This window comes from Furipterus horrens, unplaced genomic scaffold, assembly GCF_987537825.1.
Source record: "Furipterus horrens unplaced genomic scaffold, mFurHor1.1.pri manual_scaffold_7, whole genome shotgun sequence".
Taxonomy (NCBI): Eukaryota; Metazoa; Chordata; class Mammalia; order Chiroptera; family Furipteridae; genus Furipterus; species Furipterus horrens.
This window is the reverse complement of record NW_028327177.1, coordinates 105135853-105152664: the sequence shown is the minus strand read 5'-3', so window position 1 is coordinate 105152664 and position 16812 is coordinate 105135853. Positions and strand designations below refer to the sequence as shown.

Below are 16812 nucleotides of genomic sequence, written 5' to 3'. Positions count from 1 at the left end.
TAAGAGATGCAGAATTCCAAACACTGGTGATAAAGATGCTCACAGGCTTGATAGATATGCAAACGCATAAGAGAAGAAGTTAAGGCTATGCTAAGTCAAATGAAGGAAAATCCACACAAAACCAATGGTGAAGGGAAGAAAACCAGGGTTCAAATCAGTGATTTGAAACATAAGGAAGAAAAAAGCAGTCAACCAGTATAGAATGAGGAAATGAGAATTGAAAAAAATGAGGAGAGGCTTGGGAACCTCTGGGACAACTTTTAACGTGCCGACATCTGAATCATGGGGGTGCCAGTAGGAGAAGAGGAAGAGCAAGAAATTGAAAACTTATGTGAAAAAATAATGGAGGAAAACTTCCCAAATTTTGCGAAGGAAATAGACATATAAGACCAGGAAGCACAGAGAGTCCCAGGAGAGCTGGACCCAGAGGGGACCACACCAAGACACATCATGATTAAAATGCCAAAGTTTCAAGATAAAGAGAGAATCCTAAAAGCAGCAAGAGAAAAGCAGAGAGTTATCTACAAAGGGGTTCCTATAAGACTGTCAGCTGATTTCTCAAAAGACACTTTGCAGGCAAGAAGAGACTGGCAAGCAGTATTCAATGTGATGAAAAGCAAGGACTTACAACCAAGATTACTCTATCCAGCAAAGCCATCATTTAGAATGGAAGGGCAGATGAAGTGCTACCCAGACAAGGTAAAGCTAAAAGAGTTTATCATTACCAAGCCATTATTATATGAAATGTCAAAGGGACTTACTTAAGAAAAAGAAAATCAAAACTATGAACATTAAAATGACAACAAACTCACAACTATCAACTGAATCTAAAAAATAAAAACAAAATCCAACTAAGCAAACCAGAATAGAAGCAGAACCATAGGTATGGGGATCATTTGGAGGGATGTCAGCTGGGAGGGGGAAGGGGGAGAAATGGGGAAATGGTGCAGGGATTAAGAAGCATAATCGGTTGGTACAAAATAGACAGGGGAAAGTTAAGAATAATATATGAAAGGGTGGAGCCAAAGAACTTATATGCACGACCCATGGACATGAACTAAGGGGGGTAGGATAGTTGGAGGGAATTGGGGTACTGGGCAGAGGGGAGCAAAGGGGAAAAAAATTGGAACTTCTGTAACAACATAATCAATAAAATATACTTAAAAAAAGGAAGTGTAGAGAAGGGGGAAGGGAGGGGCAGTGGGGAGTATAGATAATTCAATGGGGTGGGCAGAGGGGCTCAAGGAAGTCCTCCCTAGAAGGTATCATCTGAGCAAAGATTAGAAGGAGCTGAGTCAGCTAAAATGCCAGAGGGAGCAAAAGCACTAAAGCAGAAGCATGTGTGGAATGCTGGAGGAACAGCAAGGAAGCCAGTGTGGTGGAGTGAGTAAAGGACAGACAGAAGAGGGGATGGAGAGGTGACTGGGTGAGGTGGGAGCAGTGGGGCAGGCTGGGGTTTTTGTTATAAGTGAAGTGAGGAGCCACTGCAGGGTTTTGAGCAGAGTCACAGATCTGACTTACTTTTTAAAATAATCCCTTTGGCTGGTGGGTTGAGACTAGGCTATTGGGACGTAAGGGCAGAGGTAGGAAAACCTGTTGAGAGAATGAGATAGCAATCCAGGCAAGGGATGGTGGCCTGGATCAGTGTGGTGGTAGTGGAGGGAGGAGAGGAGACATATCCTGAACATATTTTCAGTTTAGAGGAGAGGGACAACATTAACAGTAATATATTCAGAGAAAGCTTCATGGCATAGATGTTACTTGAACCTTACATTGAAGGACAAGGAGGATTCTAAAAGGTGGAAGAATTAGAAAGGGCATTGCAGGATGTGATAGGCTTGGTGGCCACAGTGAGTATGGCTCATACTTGGGACAATGACATTAGTCCTATTAGAGTAAGGCAGACCAATGTCTTGGGTTTGTAGGGAAATAAGATACATGAAGTGGAACCAGATTATAAAGAACTTTGAAAGCCAGGCAAGTGTTTAGACTTCACAATGTTCACTATGGTAGATGCTCAATACTTATTAGAAGACTGGTGATAAATACTGGTTTTTAGGACCACTTATCTGGCAGATTGAATTGTCTGGCTGAGTTTCTCATTTAGAAGGTCAGTTAAAAAACTACAGAAATCCTGGCATGAGGAAATGAGGGATAATCCACATCTAGTTAACTGACAGTTGACTGCTTTAAATTTACTTTATAATGCAAACCATTCATAACTGTGGGAACCTCAATGTTGTGTTGCCAATACTAATTTCAATAAAAATAACATGGGTCTAAAAAACTGTGTACTCAAACAGCCACGTGATTTTAATTCTGAGGTTTTAAGAGTTGGATTGCAGTTGCTATCAGATACATGTGCATCCTGTGTCTCTAAATTAGTTACAGGTGCAAAACTGGTCTACAAAAAAGGGTAATCTGGTAGAGTTTTATAGAAACTTGGTTCCATTTAGATGAGTCGGATTCATTCTCTATTACATATTTTCACAAATATTCAACATTAGCAGATGCACAGGAGGCATTTGCTGGATAACTTTCTAATGCCTAATTTAAGGGTATCCAAAGGAACCTAAAATGATAAAAACTTTGTGTCAGTTTTGTTGATCTACTAAATGAAAAAATTTGCTTTCCTCTGATGCAAAGAATATGTACCTTACAAAGAGCTATAATGATTTTAGAATTTCCTCAAAGTGATCTTATTCAAGTTATAAGTGAGAATCCTGACAAAGATAGTAATCAATGACAACCTTTTTCAGAAATACAGAAATTTCTGTTAATTTAATGACTCGTGTTTTACACCCCAATTAACAGTATAAATGTATAATTGCTGTCAGGTAGCTTTCAAGACGAGCTGTATGTATTCCATAGGGCTACTAAGGGGAAAATAAAATTTTTAAAAATGCTGTGTTTTCTTGTAAGCATAAAATATAAATGACATTTATTTTCAATGTTTCCGATAATTCATAATTTGGGGGAAGTACAAGAGAAATAACAGTTTTTGAAAACATAGTAAGAAGAGTCTCAGAGTCTAGAAATCTACCAAATCTACTAAGTCCTGGTGATCAAAAAAGAGATTTGAACAGTTAAATCAGAAGTAAATGATAAAACTAGTCATATGAAGGGAAAAAATTAATATGGACAATAATAAAATTCTTTTAAAAGGCCCTTAATTATTATTACATGTTAGATTATGACATTCAGAGCTGTGTCAATAACCTAAATTTTCATCATATAGAAAACATTATAATCTAAGACAATTTTTCAGTGTCTCTGAGAAGAAAATATGTAATCATCACTCACTTAGGTCCAAAAATATGATTTTAACTTTTGGAAATTCAACCATTTTATAGACAAATGTTAATAAAAGTTGCAGGTAATTCCTCCATTAAAAAAAAATCAAACATAAAGATGCTTTCTCTAAGTTTGATCATCTCTTTAACACATTCATGAGAGGACATGCAGAAGCCTCATCTCATTCAAAACTGCCACTTAATTGGTGCATAAAGAAATCTGAAGTACTCCCCCATTCCCTTCAAATTTAGGCATGTAGAAAAATTACATGTCTTCTATTCTAGCCACAAGTGATTAATACTACAAGGCCAAAACAATAAATTCTATATTAGGCTTCAGATGTGCTTTCACAAATATTGTGTCATTTAATTCTCACAATAACCCTGTATTTTCTGTTAATATATGCAGAAAGAGAGGGCAGAGAAGGTAAGGGACTTGCTCAAACTCACACAGAAAGTATGTGGCCAAGACAAAATTAGTGGTTACATCCTCGATACTACATTGGTCCATTCAAACTCTGGCAAGGTGAAAACTTTGGTCAATTACCTAAATGTTCCAAGTATAAAGCTGCCTGGAGTTACATCGACACAGTTTAAGTATCCCTCAATAAAAATGACGGGCAATCAATCAGTTATTCCTATCTCAAGAGAGACTCTTGTTTCAAAAGTCATCTATTGCAGCATTTGTCATGTCTCTAAGGCATATTTGCATTGCTCAATCAGCTCCAAAGGACAAGCGTGTCATCATCTTTCAATGCTCTGGTGCAACAACTTAAAATTAGAGAATTCACACAGGACTAAGTCTGGCACTGAAAGCAAGAGGCATATTCAGCTTGAGTTTGTGGAAGCTTCCCTTCAATCTTGCCAATTTTTACTAGTGGAAATGATTTCAGAGCCAGCATGAGGTTACTTGGGGTTGCTTGAGAAACTCATAATGACAGAAAGGGGAATAAGATAAAACGGGTCCCAATGATCACGGAACCCAGAAAAAAGTGGAAAACCTGTCTTTCGGCATAGTAGCTACATAGAGTTTTTAATCTTATGAATATGACCAATATAGCTGGACATCAGCAAGACATTTTTTCTTCAATAGCAGCACCCAACTACTTGCAACAACCCCCAATTCCACTCTGCCTATGTTGAGGAAGAAGGAGCACCAAAATTGATTACTGTATCTAGGCCAATTACCTAATTTCTACAGTGTTGCATCTCTGCTGGACACAAATAGCTAATGATGATCATATTCCCAACTTATATTCAAGTTTGTCCATTTTGGCAAAGATAGAGTAAGTATTTTGTGAACATCTATAAAATATAATAGAAGTTAACCACAGATCTGAACATTTGAACATTAGGACTTCATATTTTTAACAGAAACACAACACTTACGAGTAAGAAGTAATCAGAGACCATATAAGACAAGAATTAAATTATTGGTACAACGAATTTCTGTCAAGATGACAGTATAGGCAGACATGGCTCACCTCTTCGCACAACCACATCAAAATTATAACTAAAATATAGAACAACCATCACTCAGAACCAGCAGAAATTGAGTTGAATGGAAGTCTGACAACTACAGAATGAAAGAAACCACATCCACCCAGACTGGTAGGAGGGGTGCAGATGCAGAACAGGATGGTCCCTCACCCACGTGTGGTTGATAAAAATTTGGGAGGGATATCTTGAGAGTGAAGAATCCCAGCTACACACCAGACCCCCAAGCCCAGGGTTTCAGTGCCAAGAAGATAAGTCTCCACAACTTGTTCTGCGAAAACCAGCAGGGACTGAGATGGTGGAAGAAACTGCTGGAGCCCCAAGCAGTTAAAAAGAAAAAATCACACATGATCTGATCTACTCAGACTCACTCCTTCTGAGTTCCAGTACTGGGGTAGCAGCTTGACAGGCACCAGTGGTATACAGGGATAAACTGAAGTCTCTGGCATCAAAACGAGCAGAGGTCATTGTCTCTTTTCTAAACCCTCCCCCCACAGAGCCAGCAAGCTGGTGCCATATCTGAGACTCCATCAACCTGCCACACTCTGTTTGACCAGCCTTTGAGGTCCCCAGAGACTCTGCCCCACCCAAATTATGGACCCACCCAAGTTGCTTTTCCATAGAAATGGCTCGATTGGCTCATGCTTCACAACTTCCTAAGTCCTATCAAACAAGCAACAGCTGGCCTCAGTGAGCCCCAGGCCGGGCACTAGCAGCAGCCAGCCTAGATTCACAGCTTGGCTTCACCTGGGGTTCTCCAAGCCCAGCACAAATAGCAGCCATCTCAGATTGCTTTATAGCTCAGGCAGGATGGTCCTGGGCAGAACATAGGTAGGGGCTGACCTTGGCCTGCACCACCCAGGAAACCCCAGGGCCAGTGCACCCAGTAGACAGCTACAGACCATGTCAGAGCACCACCACCAAGCCCCTGCATGGCTGGAGGGCGGAGGTTGGTGGTTGTGGTCACAGACAATTCTTTCAGCTGACTGGCCTGGGTAAATCCCTCCCATTGATCTGCCAACAGCAACCGAGGCTCAGCTATTACAGGAGGGTGCACTCAGCCCACATGAAGGGTGCACCTTGAGTATCCAGCTTGGGAGATAGGGGAGGTTGTGCCATTGGAGCCAATAGGACACCTACTACATTAGGCCATGCTACCAAGACACAGAGTCAAAGCAGCTCTACTTAATACATAGAAACAAACACAGGGAGGCTGCCAAAACCAGGAGACAAAGAAACAGGGCCCAAATGAAAGAACAGATGAAAACTCCAGAAAAAGAGTTAAATGAAATGGAGATAATCAATCTATCAGAAGCAGAGTTCTAAACACTGGTTATAAGGCTGCTCAAGGAACTTAGTGAGGACCTTAATAGCATAAAAAAGATCCAGTCAGAAATGAAGGATACACTAATTGAAATAAGGAACAATTTACAGGGAAACAACAGTAGAGTGGATGAAATCAAGAATCAAATCCATGACGTGGAACATAAGGAAGCAAAAAACAACCATTCAGAACAACAAAAAGAAAAAAAAAATCCAAAAAAAAAAAAAAAAGTATAGTATAAGCAGCTTCTGGGACAATTTCAAGAGGTCCAACATTCACATCATAGGGGTGCCAAAAGGAGAAGAGAAAAAGCAAGAAATTGGAAATCTATTTGAAAAAATAAGGAAAGAAAACTTCCTAATTTGATGAAGGAAATAGACATGCAAGTCCAGGAAGCACAGAGAGTCCCAAACAAGTTGGACCCAAAGAGGCCCACTCTAAGACACATAATTAAAATGCCAAAGGTTAAAGATCAAAAGAGAATTTTAAAAGCAGCAAGAGAAAAGAGGGTAGTTAGCTAGAGGGGCGTTCCCATAAAACTATCAGATGATTTCTCAAAAGAAACTTTGCAGGCTAGAAGTGATTGGCAAGAAATATTCCAAGTCATTAAAAGCAGGGACCTACAGCCAAGATTGCTCTACCCAGCAAAGATATCATTTAGAATGTAAGGGCAGATAATAAGCTTCCCAGACAAGAAAAACTAAAGGAGTTCATCATCCCAAACCATTATTATATGAAATGTTAAAAGGACGTATTTAAGAAAAGAAGATCAAAACTATGAACAATAAAATGGCAAAAAAACATATTTATCAACAATTGAATCTAAAAAACAAACTAAGCAAACAAGAAGAAGAGGCAGAATCATGGATAAGGAGAGCATTTTGGTGGTTGTCAGATGGGAGGGGACGTGGGGGAATGGGAGAAGAGGTGAGGGGATTAATAAGTACAAATAGGTAGTTACAGGATAGCCATGGGGATGTTAAATACAATATAGGAAATGGAGTAGCCAAAACTTATATGCATGACCCATGGACGTGAACAATGGTGGGGGTTTGCCTGAGGGAGTGAGGGGTGCTGGGTGGAGAAAAATCAGGACAACTGTAATAGCATAATCAGTAAAATATAATTTAAAGATTATTGGTACAACATATAATTTCAGAATTGGTAATGATTCTGGTCTGTACCATGTTAATTAAGAAGAAAAGTATGAGGTTATTCTCTTTGGGGGATTTGTGACTCAAAAAAATTAAATCCAGGGCTAATTCAAGGCACAAAAATAAAGATATTAGTACAGAATGAAAACTAACTTGAATCACACACTATCCCTTACCATAATAGTACTTATACTCCAATTAACCTAATATTTGTTGCACTGCCCTGTGGACATATTCTTTGCAAACTGACACAGCTATCAAACTTTGAGACAGGAACTACTTCACGCTATAGCTAGGACATTTTGCCCTGATGCCAGCTAAGTCAATAACTGGATGGAGAAAGATAACAATAATTTTTAATATTTGCAGAAAAAGAGAACAGATGTTTATATCATATAATGAAACTAACCTCCTGTATAAGAGGTTCTGATGATAGAAATATACATTAAGTCAAATCATCATAATAAAGTGAAATAGAATTTCAGAAAATATTTTAAATTAATTTTTTTAAAGCAAGAGTTTTTAAAAATTGTGATTAATGTGTTTAAACTTCAGGCTTCCAGAAAAATTAAAATGTTAAAATGTAAAGCCATCATTTCAAGAATTAAGTGACTTATTTTTAATGTTTTAGCACTTACATTGTAAAACGTGAACCACACTACTTAACACAATCTATTTTTAGCGTCCAGGAGAAGAAAAAATAAAAAAGAAATATGGAAATAAATACAAAACAGTACAAAACAGAAAAAGCTGTGCTAAGAAAGTCCAGTAGAAGGAGCTGTAGAAAGGAAGAACTCTAATGCTGTATACCTGAAATGAATATGAATATAAGAATAAATGTCAACTGTAATTGAAAAAAATAAAATAAAAAAAGCGTTTAAAAAAAAGAAAAGAAGAACTTACATTTTGCAATGGCAAAGAAGGAAATGTTGAAAAATCAGATATCTGTTTGAATCAAATATACACACACACATATATATATATGAGAAAAAGTAATAATTATCATTTATTTAGCATGCAATAGGCATTTAGAGACCTCATTTTCCTTGTGTGTAAAATGAGATGCTAAGCATACACATTCTCCAAGATCCCCACAATCTATTCTACAAAGCATTAGACACTATGCTAGGTATCCTAAGAAATATAAAGAAGTATTTAACTTGGTCTTACATTCTGGAAGCTTACAATTCTTTGGAAGAGATTAAAATGTACATACAAATATCTAGATATCAAAGTGGAACAAAACATGCTGGGAGGGCTTTGAGAGGAATAAAAATGTTGCAAGAGGAATAAAAACTGCTGTGAGAGACAACTAACATATAATACTAAAAGGAAATAAAAAGTGACTCCAGGTATTCTAAAAAGACCTTAAGTATTTTTGTCAAACATATATAAATCCAGGAAATAAAAATAAATAAGTCTTTTTATAAATCTACCTTTAATGCTTAAAATTCAAGATACGGGAGTCATCCACAGAGATAAAATATGACTTCGTTTAGGTTTCTTTTTAAAGTTCTGAATATGCTTATACATAAACACTATAGCAGCACACTAAGCATTAAAATAATGGACTATTCAATTAACAGTATTATGATAAATATAATTTATAAAACAAACTACAAGAGCAATTTTAACTTTCTATAAATGCCCAAAGTACCCCAATAGCCATATCTGCAATGAACTTTACCTTGTGAAGTGCTTGCAGACAGTGTATCAGCGAAGGAACCCCTTTCTGGGTCAATAAGAGAATCTCCCAGAGTTTCACCCATAACAGCATGGAATAGGAATTGCTGTAATTCACACCGATATTTTGTCGATTTCTTGCAAAAGACCAATCCGTTAAAAGAAAAAGACTTGTGGTAATAGAACTTGTGAACACACCAGTGAGTCAAGACATCAGTTTCCAAATATTTGGGAGAGGTGGGAATAAACACACAAAGAACTAGGCCTGAATTGGCTGGCACTCTTCTGTTAGAGAGCCAGCTGTGACAAAATGTTGTGTCATAATTTTGTTCGCTGCTTTGGCAAGACTTGGTACATTACAAGGAAAATATTGCCACACTGTCTCGCCAATGGCCCACATGTTTAGTGTCTTATGAGGGGTGCGAGCTGTACAGTATTTAGAACTATCAAAGCAAAAAGATTGTTCCATATTCAATTGCTTCTTAAATGGAAAACTTTAAATCGCTGGGTTATGAAACACCAGATAAACTCACTTGGACAAAGTTTTTTTCTTGCTACCCACCTCTGGTCGAACTCTAATCATATTATCTGAAGAAAATTTTGAACTCAAACATGTATATATATATTTTTAAATTTGCTCTCAGCATTTCACTGAAATGTTATATGCTAAGGTATTTATTCTATCACTTTACAAAGCCCAAAATGATACTGACTGCTATCCAAATTCTATAAAATTAAACGGTTGAGAGAATGAAGGTAGGGTCAGATAGGTTTAGAATTTTTTATAAACTTGATTATTAAGTTTACCCATCAATAGTAATGCAGCAATGTTGCATCAGTGATGTTTAAATGACAAATGCCATGTCATAATGGAAAAAAGTGGAGTTCTCTCTGAGAAAAATAATGCATTACCAGAAAAAAAAAAAAAAAAAGACTTACACTGATAGGTTGGCAAGGAATGTGGTCAGTTTTGTAATCAGGAAAATGCTGGCTGCTTGCTTAAGGCCTTTGCCCTTTTTGGCAAGGATGAACACTAGCTGTGCCACAATTCAATGTGGGAGCTGGTCTCCTTTTGTCACATAAGTGGCCTAATTAGAATTGCAGTGACTTATGGATTTAAAAAGATGCCCCACATAGGGCAATATATCAGATGGCAATAATTCTCTGTATTACATTTATCTCAATATTCCCCAAGTGGAATAAATATATATCTGATTAATCTACATTGAGTAAGTAGTCGTCCTGCAAGGGGACTAGCAAAAGTTTCCCCATCAATCACAGAGCAACAGCTTGGTGGGAAAACAGTGGATCTCAACAGCACAGAATAAAATGGACAGCAGGGCAATTACATCATTATCTTAAGCCCCCAAAAGCCTTTTTAAGGTAAATCAAGTTAAAGGCCCAAATGACTGAGGTAATTACAGCTGTATAGAACAAGTTGTTTAGTTGTGCGGAACTATGTTCAAATTGAATTCTCAATAAAGAAGTTTCTCCTTCCCTCTCAATGCTGGGAAATTATAGACAAAATGACAATATTTAAAGGTGTAGTTAAATCTAAGATTCTTGGTTGACTTTGTGATAGATCAAAACACTTCAAATGATTAAAGTCAAAGCGTTTTTCTTCTCGTTAATAAAACAGGACAAAAATGTAAGCCCCATTCTGCCTATAGGTAACCCTACTCAGTGCCCCAAGATGTGTGTGAGTGTTGTTCCTATGAAGTGGCAATGTCTCACCCAATTCCAGATCATCACCTCATTCCTGCACTCAGATTCCCAAGTCCTTCCAACTTTAAAAAAATTGACGTTTATTAAAATGTACCTAAGATTATGCCAGATTATAATAATGATAAAATTGGAAGAATGATACCATTTTGGAGTGAGAGGAACTCTTTATAGAGTCAAACACTCTGTTAGTAAGATGAGAAAATGAGTCTCCCAAATGACAAGGAAATTCTCCATGTTAAGCAGTGAGGTAGTGACAGGGCTGCAACTGGAACCTAGATTTTTAGGCCTCCAATTTTCAGGCCAGTCGACTATTGGCCTTCACCAACTTCTACTCTTAGAAGTGTCTAAATGACCTTTTTTAATAAACCAGGCAACATGGGATAGTCTATTAGGTGAGTTTAAGGGAAAAATATGTTGACTCAAGCAATATCAACAAATGATTATATTATTCATTTTTCAATACCTATAGATATTGGGAGTTGGGGTAGGGTGTTTGGGGAGTCTCTCACTGCCCTTCTTCCTCTTATTCTCACATTTGCTCAGTTATAATGTAGCTCATTCATGCCACATACTTCTATCCTAGTGTTGTTAAAAATTTGTCTAATTCATTGTATTTCATACATTTATTTGTTCAACAAATATTTATTGACAATATATCACAATATATTGGCAGGCATTGAGCTAGATGTTGGCTTGATGAACAAGATGTGTTCTTATCTTGTGTAGTTCAAAAACAGTCAGTAAGCAAAATTTACAATTTTGATAAATATAGAGCCTGGCACAGAGCAGGCTCAATAAATGTTTAAACTTTTGACAGCGTATAAAAATCAAGCAATATAAGAAGCATCCCAAGTTACTAAAAATACTCATACAATGTGGATTGTTTAATCATATTTCATGTTAGTGATAATATTTTTTCCTATCACACAATGGTGCTAGGTTACTTAAATTAAACCTAGTCATTTGAATCTAATTATGCATCTGTTTTGTCCTTACATAGAGAAAAACATTTTATTTTACAGCTATCCATCTATCCATTCCTCAAATATTCACCACATACCTACCAAGTGCCAGGTATTATTCCAGGCATAGGAGATAAAGATATTAATGAGCCAAGGTTCCTATCCTCAATGAGTTCACACTTAACTATATTAACCAAAATTATCCAAATATACCTAAAAAGAGTGATCTTTTAACTTACTTAACTTGGAAGGTCAATTAGCATGCACTGATATCAGAAGTAATATTTTTGCTTAAAGTTGTTGCCATTAATGGACAATATATGATCATCAGAAAATGAGAGTTTTGACATGCTTGTGAATATCTCTGTCTTCAAGGCCTTAAGGTTCCTCAGTGTCCTGCTTTTTATTGCATCAAAATCTGAAGAATTATAATAAGATTCATAAAACAGCATGTTCGTGAATTGCATTTTAATGTTAGTTTCTGGAGCTTTAGACAGTGTCTAGATGCTTTGTATATTACTTGGTTATCAGCACTTTGAATCTGAAAGGTACCTCTATATAGAAGTCTATTGCTTTTCACTCTACAGAAAACTCTTAAATGATAGTCTGGTAATTTTACAGAGTGAAGAGTGGTATAAGACCACCTTCCTTATGCACTACCCACAAAAACTAAGTCAACTTTTTCTATTGAGGGATGTAGGGCTTTCTGCAATGTAGAAATTGAGAAGAAGGTCATTTCCCCTTGGACTTTGGAGACAGTGCTATGGATATGGCTGTAGGTACAGCACACAGTCTCGGTAAGAGAAAAAAAAATGGGGCTAAGAAGGAATGATTATAAGAGGAGGATGAAAGTTTATTTAACTCTATTGCAGTTTACAACCTTGGAAAATAATGAAGAGTTTGGTACTTGAGAAGGCTACTCTTCAATATTTAATCTTTAATATTACTTTATGGAACCTGTCTTTGGCCAAAAGAATCTGAATATCACTCAGCTAAAATAACTACCAAAATTTTAGTACATTTAGGAAGAGGCAACCAGTGGTTCCAGATTCCAACTTTTTCATCTCATGGCACGCATTAACTAATTACTGAAATTCTGCAGCACACCCAAAAATTATATTTTTGCCTATCTGACATAAAAAATAGGCATAATTTTGATTCATTCACACTGGGATACTATTGTTGTGTTAGCTGTTGTCATTTTTTAATTTGACAGTCTAAGGGAAAAGAGGTCAGTGCCTCTGACTAACAGTCAGGTATTGCATGTTATAAAATTCTTGTGGTACACCAGTGTGTCTCTTGCTGCACACCAGTTGAAAATCACTGAACTAGATTAATAACAGCTGCCAATAATTCATAACAAAAAGAGAAGGTCTAAAAATCTATAGTTATTAAAATCATGGTATTATATCTGTATAAAGTTTTTAAAGCATTATTTAATGTTTAGAATGATTTTCAAATTCTCCAGAAAACAGAGTACTAAATTTTTTTTTGTATTGCATTACTCTTGAAACTTTGCTTTCTCTGGTTATAGATTAAATTTGAATTTCATTCTCTAAATTGAATTTAGATTTTTAAAACTGTTTTCTTTTCCTTTTATGTAAAATGAGCTATGTTTGTATCAGTATAGAATAGTATGTATTTTATTCTTTTCTTTTGCTATCACCTCATTTTAAAAGTTGCATATCATGTTGTAAGTGCTAAGAACACTTAAACTAGCTCCTAAAAGGTGAGGAGCTCCTTGAGAGAACAATATCTAATACCTCTTTTTATCCCTAGAGCCTAGAACAGTGTCCCTAGTTGGCATAAAACATGTTTACTGTTTTGCTGGTGATGAGAATGATGAAAGAACAGTTGCTTGCCACATGTCTCACATGTATCATTCAAGGAGGAGTTTAGAAACCTAATGAACTGACAACAGCATCAATTTTCTTCTTGTTCCAACAAGACTTAAATTTCCTGATGGTGCTCTAAAGAAAGCCAGGTAATTGCTAACAACCAGAACGACTATCTAAAGCTCACTTCTCCCCCTACTCAGAACTGTTGCTTTCTTCACAGTGCAATTAAAGTTGGCTCAGAACCTCATCTTTTAGTGGCAGTTGAATCAATTCAGGATTTCCTCATAGTCACAGGAGACACAACATGGAAGAAATGATGTTTCAATGGGACACATAACATGCCTTTTAGAAGAAAAAATATGTATCCCGGATGTAAATTTCATCACGACCATCACAGCAAGCCAGGTATTCCCATAGGAAGAGACAAAGGAAGTCAGTTTTTGAATACCTGCCATTTTCTTTTAAAAGGCAAAACTCAACCTTCTTTATTCAAAAACTGTTATTTTTGGCTCAGATTTTCAAAAGGTAACATGTTGTCTATACAAGGTTAATATTTTAAACTAATATACCATTTTGATTTAGAGAAAAATAACTCAGTGAAATGATGTTAACTTGTAGCCAATAGCTCTAGTAGATGTATAATTGATATTTTAAAAAGTCTTCTAAACATATAATTGATTTTTAAAAATGTCTCCTAGATGCTGAAGCAGTGTAGTATATGGAAAATCACACTGACATTAGAGCCAGAAAGTCTAGGTTTTAGGTTCCTATACGGATTCAGTCACAGACTTGTGTCAACTCTTTGGATTCACACTTCTCATCTTCAGGATGAGAAGAAGGCTTTTCTGCAAAACAGGATAATCCTTGAGGTCCTTTGGGGTACTAAGGTTGAGATAATTAATAGTATGCCTATAATTAGTTCATTTAGAGTATAACGGAAATTCTGAATATTGTATTCTTATTCATGTTCTAATCCTGGTTACTATTTCCTTTTCATACTCAACTGCTAACTGGGTGACAGAAGGAAAGGCACTTTTATCTGAAAAAATAAAACCCAACTGTAAATTAATTAATTAATAGGAAAACCAACTGAAAATTACCTCCAGCCCCCGCCCCCACCCCCTCCCCCAGCCCTTTAAAAGGTAACTTGCCTGTAATGCCTGAAAAAGAACCTAACCCATCTAACCACTTTCTAGGGATCAACTAAACACTTTTTAAATTATCATACTTTTGAACAAAGGATATCCCACCTAAACTATGTTAACTTGTCTTGGCATGCAATATCTGAAACTTTCCAGTAATTTGGTTTCAGCTTAATAAAATATCATGAGCTATATTATCAACTGACCCATCCTAAACCTCTAAGGCATGTATCTTCTTCATTGTTCCGATTTTATCAATTAATTTTTCAAGATCAGATATATGGAGATTTCCTAGGTAACATGTCCTATCACTGGTGAACCAAACTAGGAATCCACAAAGACCCTAAAGCACGCTTAGAGCCACAGAGTTACATGTAGGTTTAATTTATGTAAAATAAGCAATTTACCGACTCACAAAAACTTAATATCAGGGAGATTAACACATTCAAACTCTTAATTTTTTCATATAAGGAAAATAGGTCCCAGAGAAATTAAGTGATTTGCTCCAGGTATTACCATGATAATTAGTAGCAGACTTTGAGCTAGAAATCAGGTTTATTCATTTCCAGTCCAAAGCTTCAAACTGCACTTTATCTTAAAATGATGCAATAAAATGTTCAAATACATTGTTCCGATCAATTATTCTTAATGCCAACCATCATGTTAGAAGCCTCAGCATGAAAGTATTTGTACTATATGATTCACTTAATGTGCATGAATCACCCATGAAAATGCCAGAGTTCATCACAGAGTTTAGAGACAGTGCTTTCTACAAAGAGGGTGCTCAATAACAACTTAGTATTTAAAGTTTGGTAATATCTGAACAATCAATTCAGGAACTCATATTGCTGACAAATGTCCTTTTGCCTTATTCATAGATTCTTCATGAGTCATCCCAATATTATGGAGTTGTTTTCTATTGACATGGTTCCTTGCTCTTATGAAAATAATAAAATTACAATGTGAAAATTTACACTGAGGTAATAATACACTAATTTTTAAAAAGTACCTTAGAGGTGTACAGTGTTTTTATCTCATTTGAAATTCACAATGATCCTGAAAAATTATTCAAAGCAAAGCATGACTAAATAAATAAAGAAATGCAAATATTGAACAGGGCTTCAATATGGAACCTGGTAATGGTTTTTGGCCATGAAGTTATACTTTAATTCCTATCAAATCTCTAATTGCTATCATGAGTAAGATGGGTCTATTTTAAAATTCCTGTTTTCTTTGAAGACTTCATATTCTACTTGTATACCATTTCTTCATGAAGTATGTATGTTTATGAAACATATTTAAGAGCAATAGAGGTGTTAGTTGATGACTGCTTTTTATTATTATACTAAGTTGTCATGTGTGAAATATAAATTTTTATTTATAAGAATTCATAATATTTTAATTTTGAGATCCTACTCTGTTTCAGGCACTGATTTACTTAAATCATCTTTAGTTCTCACTACTCTTTTAGATGAGAAAACAGAGGCTTTGAAGGATAAAGTTACATGCTCAAAGTAAAAATGCTTGTAAGTGACAGTTTGAATTCTAACACAGGTCTATCTGACTCTTTATATCATATTTACTAAAGACAAACAGACACAATTTTATAGCAAACACTATTACCAATGTTTTTTGAAAGACACTGAAGTGTTTTCTAGTGTTTGCAGTTCCTATCCTCAAAGAAAACATTTTTTATTTTCCTTACTGGACAGAATATACTGCCAGTTTTCTATATGAAAAGTCTTTTTTTAAAATTTTTTTAAATAACCTTTTGTGATTACAGAACCAATCCATGTTCATTTTGAAAATTAAAAAAAATATAGACTGGTAAAAATAAAATAATCATATTTCTGTATTCTGAGATTATTAACATTGAACTCAGTTTTTATCTAACTAGATCTTTTTCTGGGCATATGAATGATCATAAGTATATACATACAGTATTTGGATTGTTTAATAAAAATGGAATAATGGTACTAACCTGATTTAAAATATATATATATAACCTCCATCTTTACATTTTTGTAAATTTGCATTTCAAACAGTACCCAGTTCATATTCAGATTTCCCCAGTGTACCCAAAATGTTCTTTGCAGCTGGTTTGTTCCAAACCTGACTCTCATCCAGGATGATGAAATGCATCTGGTTATATATCCTTTAAGTCCTTTTAAATCTAGCACAGCCATCGTCCCAC

At 35.8% G+C, this 16812-nt stretch overlaps 1 protein-coding gene across 3 annotated transcripts in view; it reads right to left on the bottom strand.

Moving 5' to 3' along the window:
* PPARG (peroxisome proliferator activated receptor gamma) overlaps nucleotides 1–16812 on the bottom strand; it is a 136172-nt gene that overhangs the window by 68034 nt on the left and 51326 nt on the right. The window contains exon 1 of one of the 3 annotated variants that reach the window (XM_090284189.1): nucleotides 8956–9102. The exons of the other annotated variants lie outside the window; for them this stretch is intronic. Coding sequence (XP_090140315.1) covers nucleotides 8956–9037 — 82 coding nt within the window. The 5' untranslated portion in view covers nucleotides 9038–9102. Of the gene's footprint in view, nucleotides 1–8955; nucleotides 9103–16812 lie in introns of those variants that run through there. 3 annotated transcript variants of the gene reach the window in all.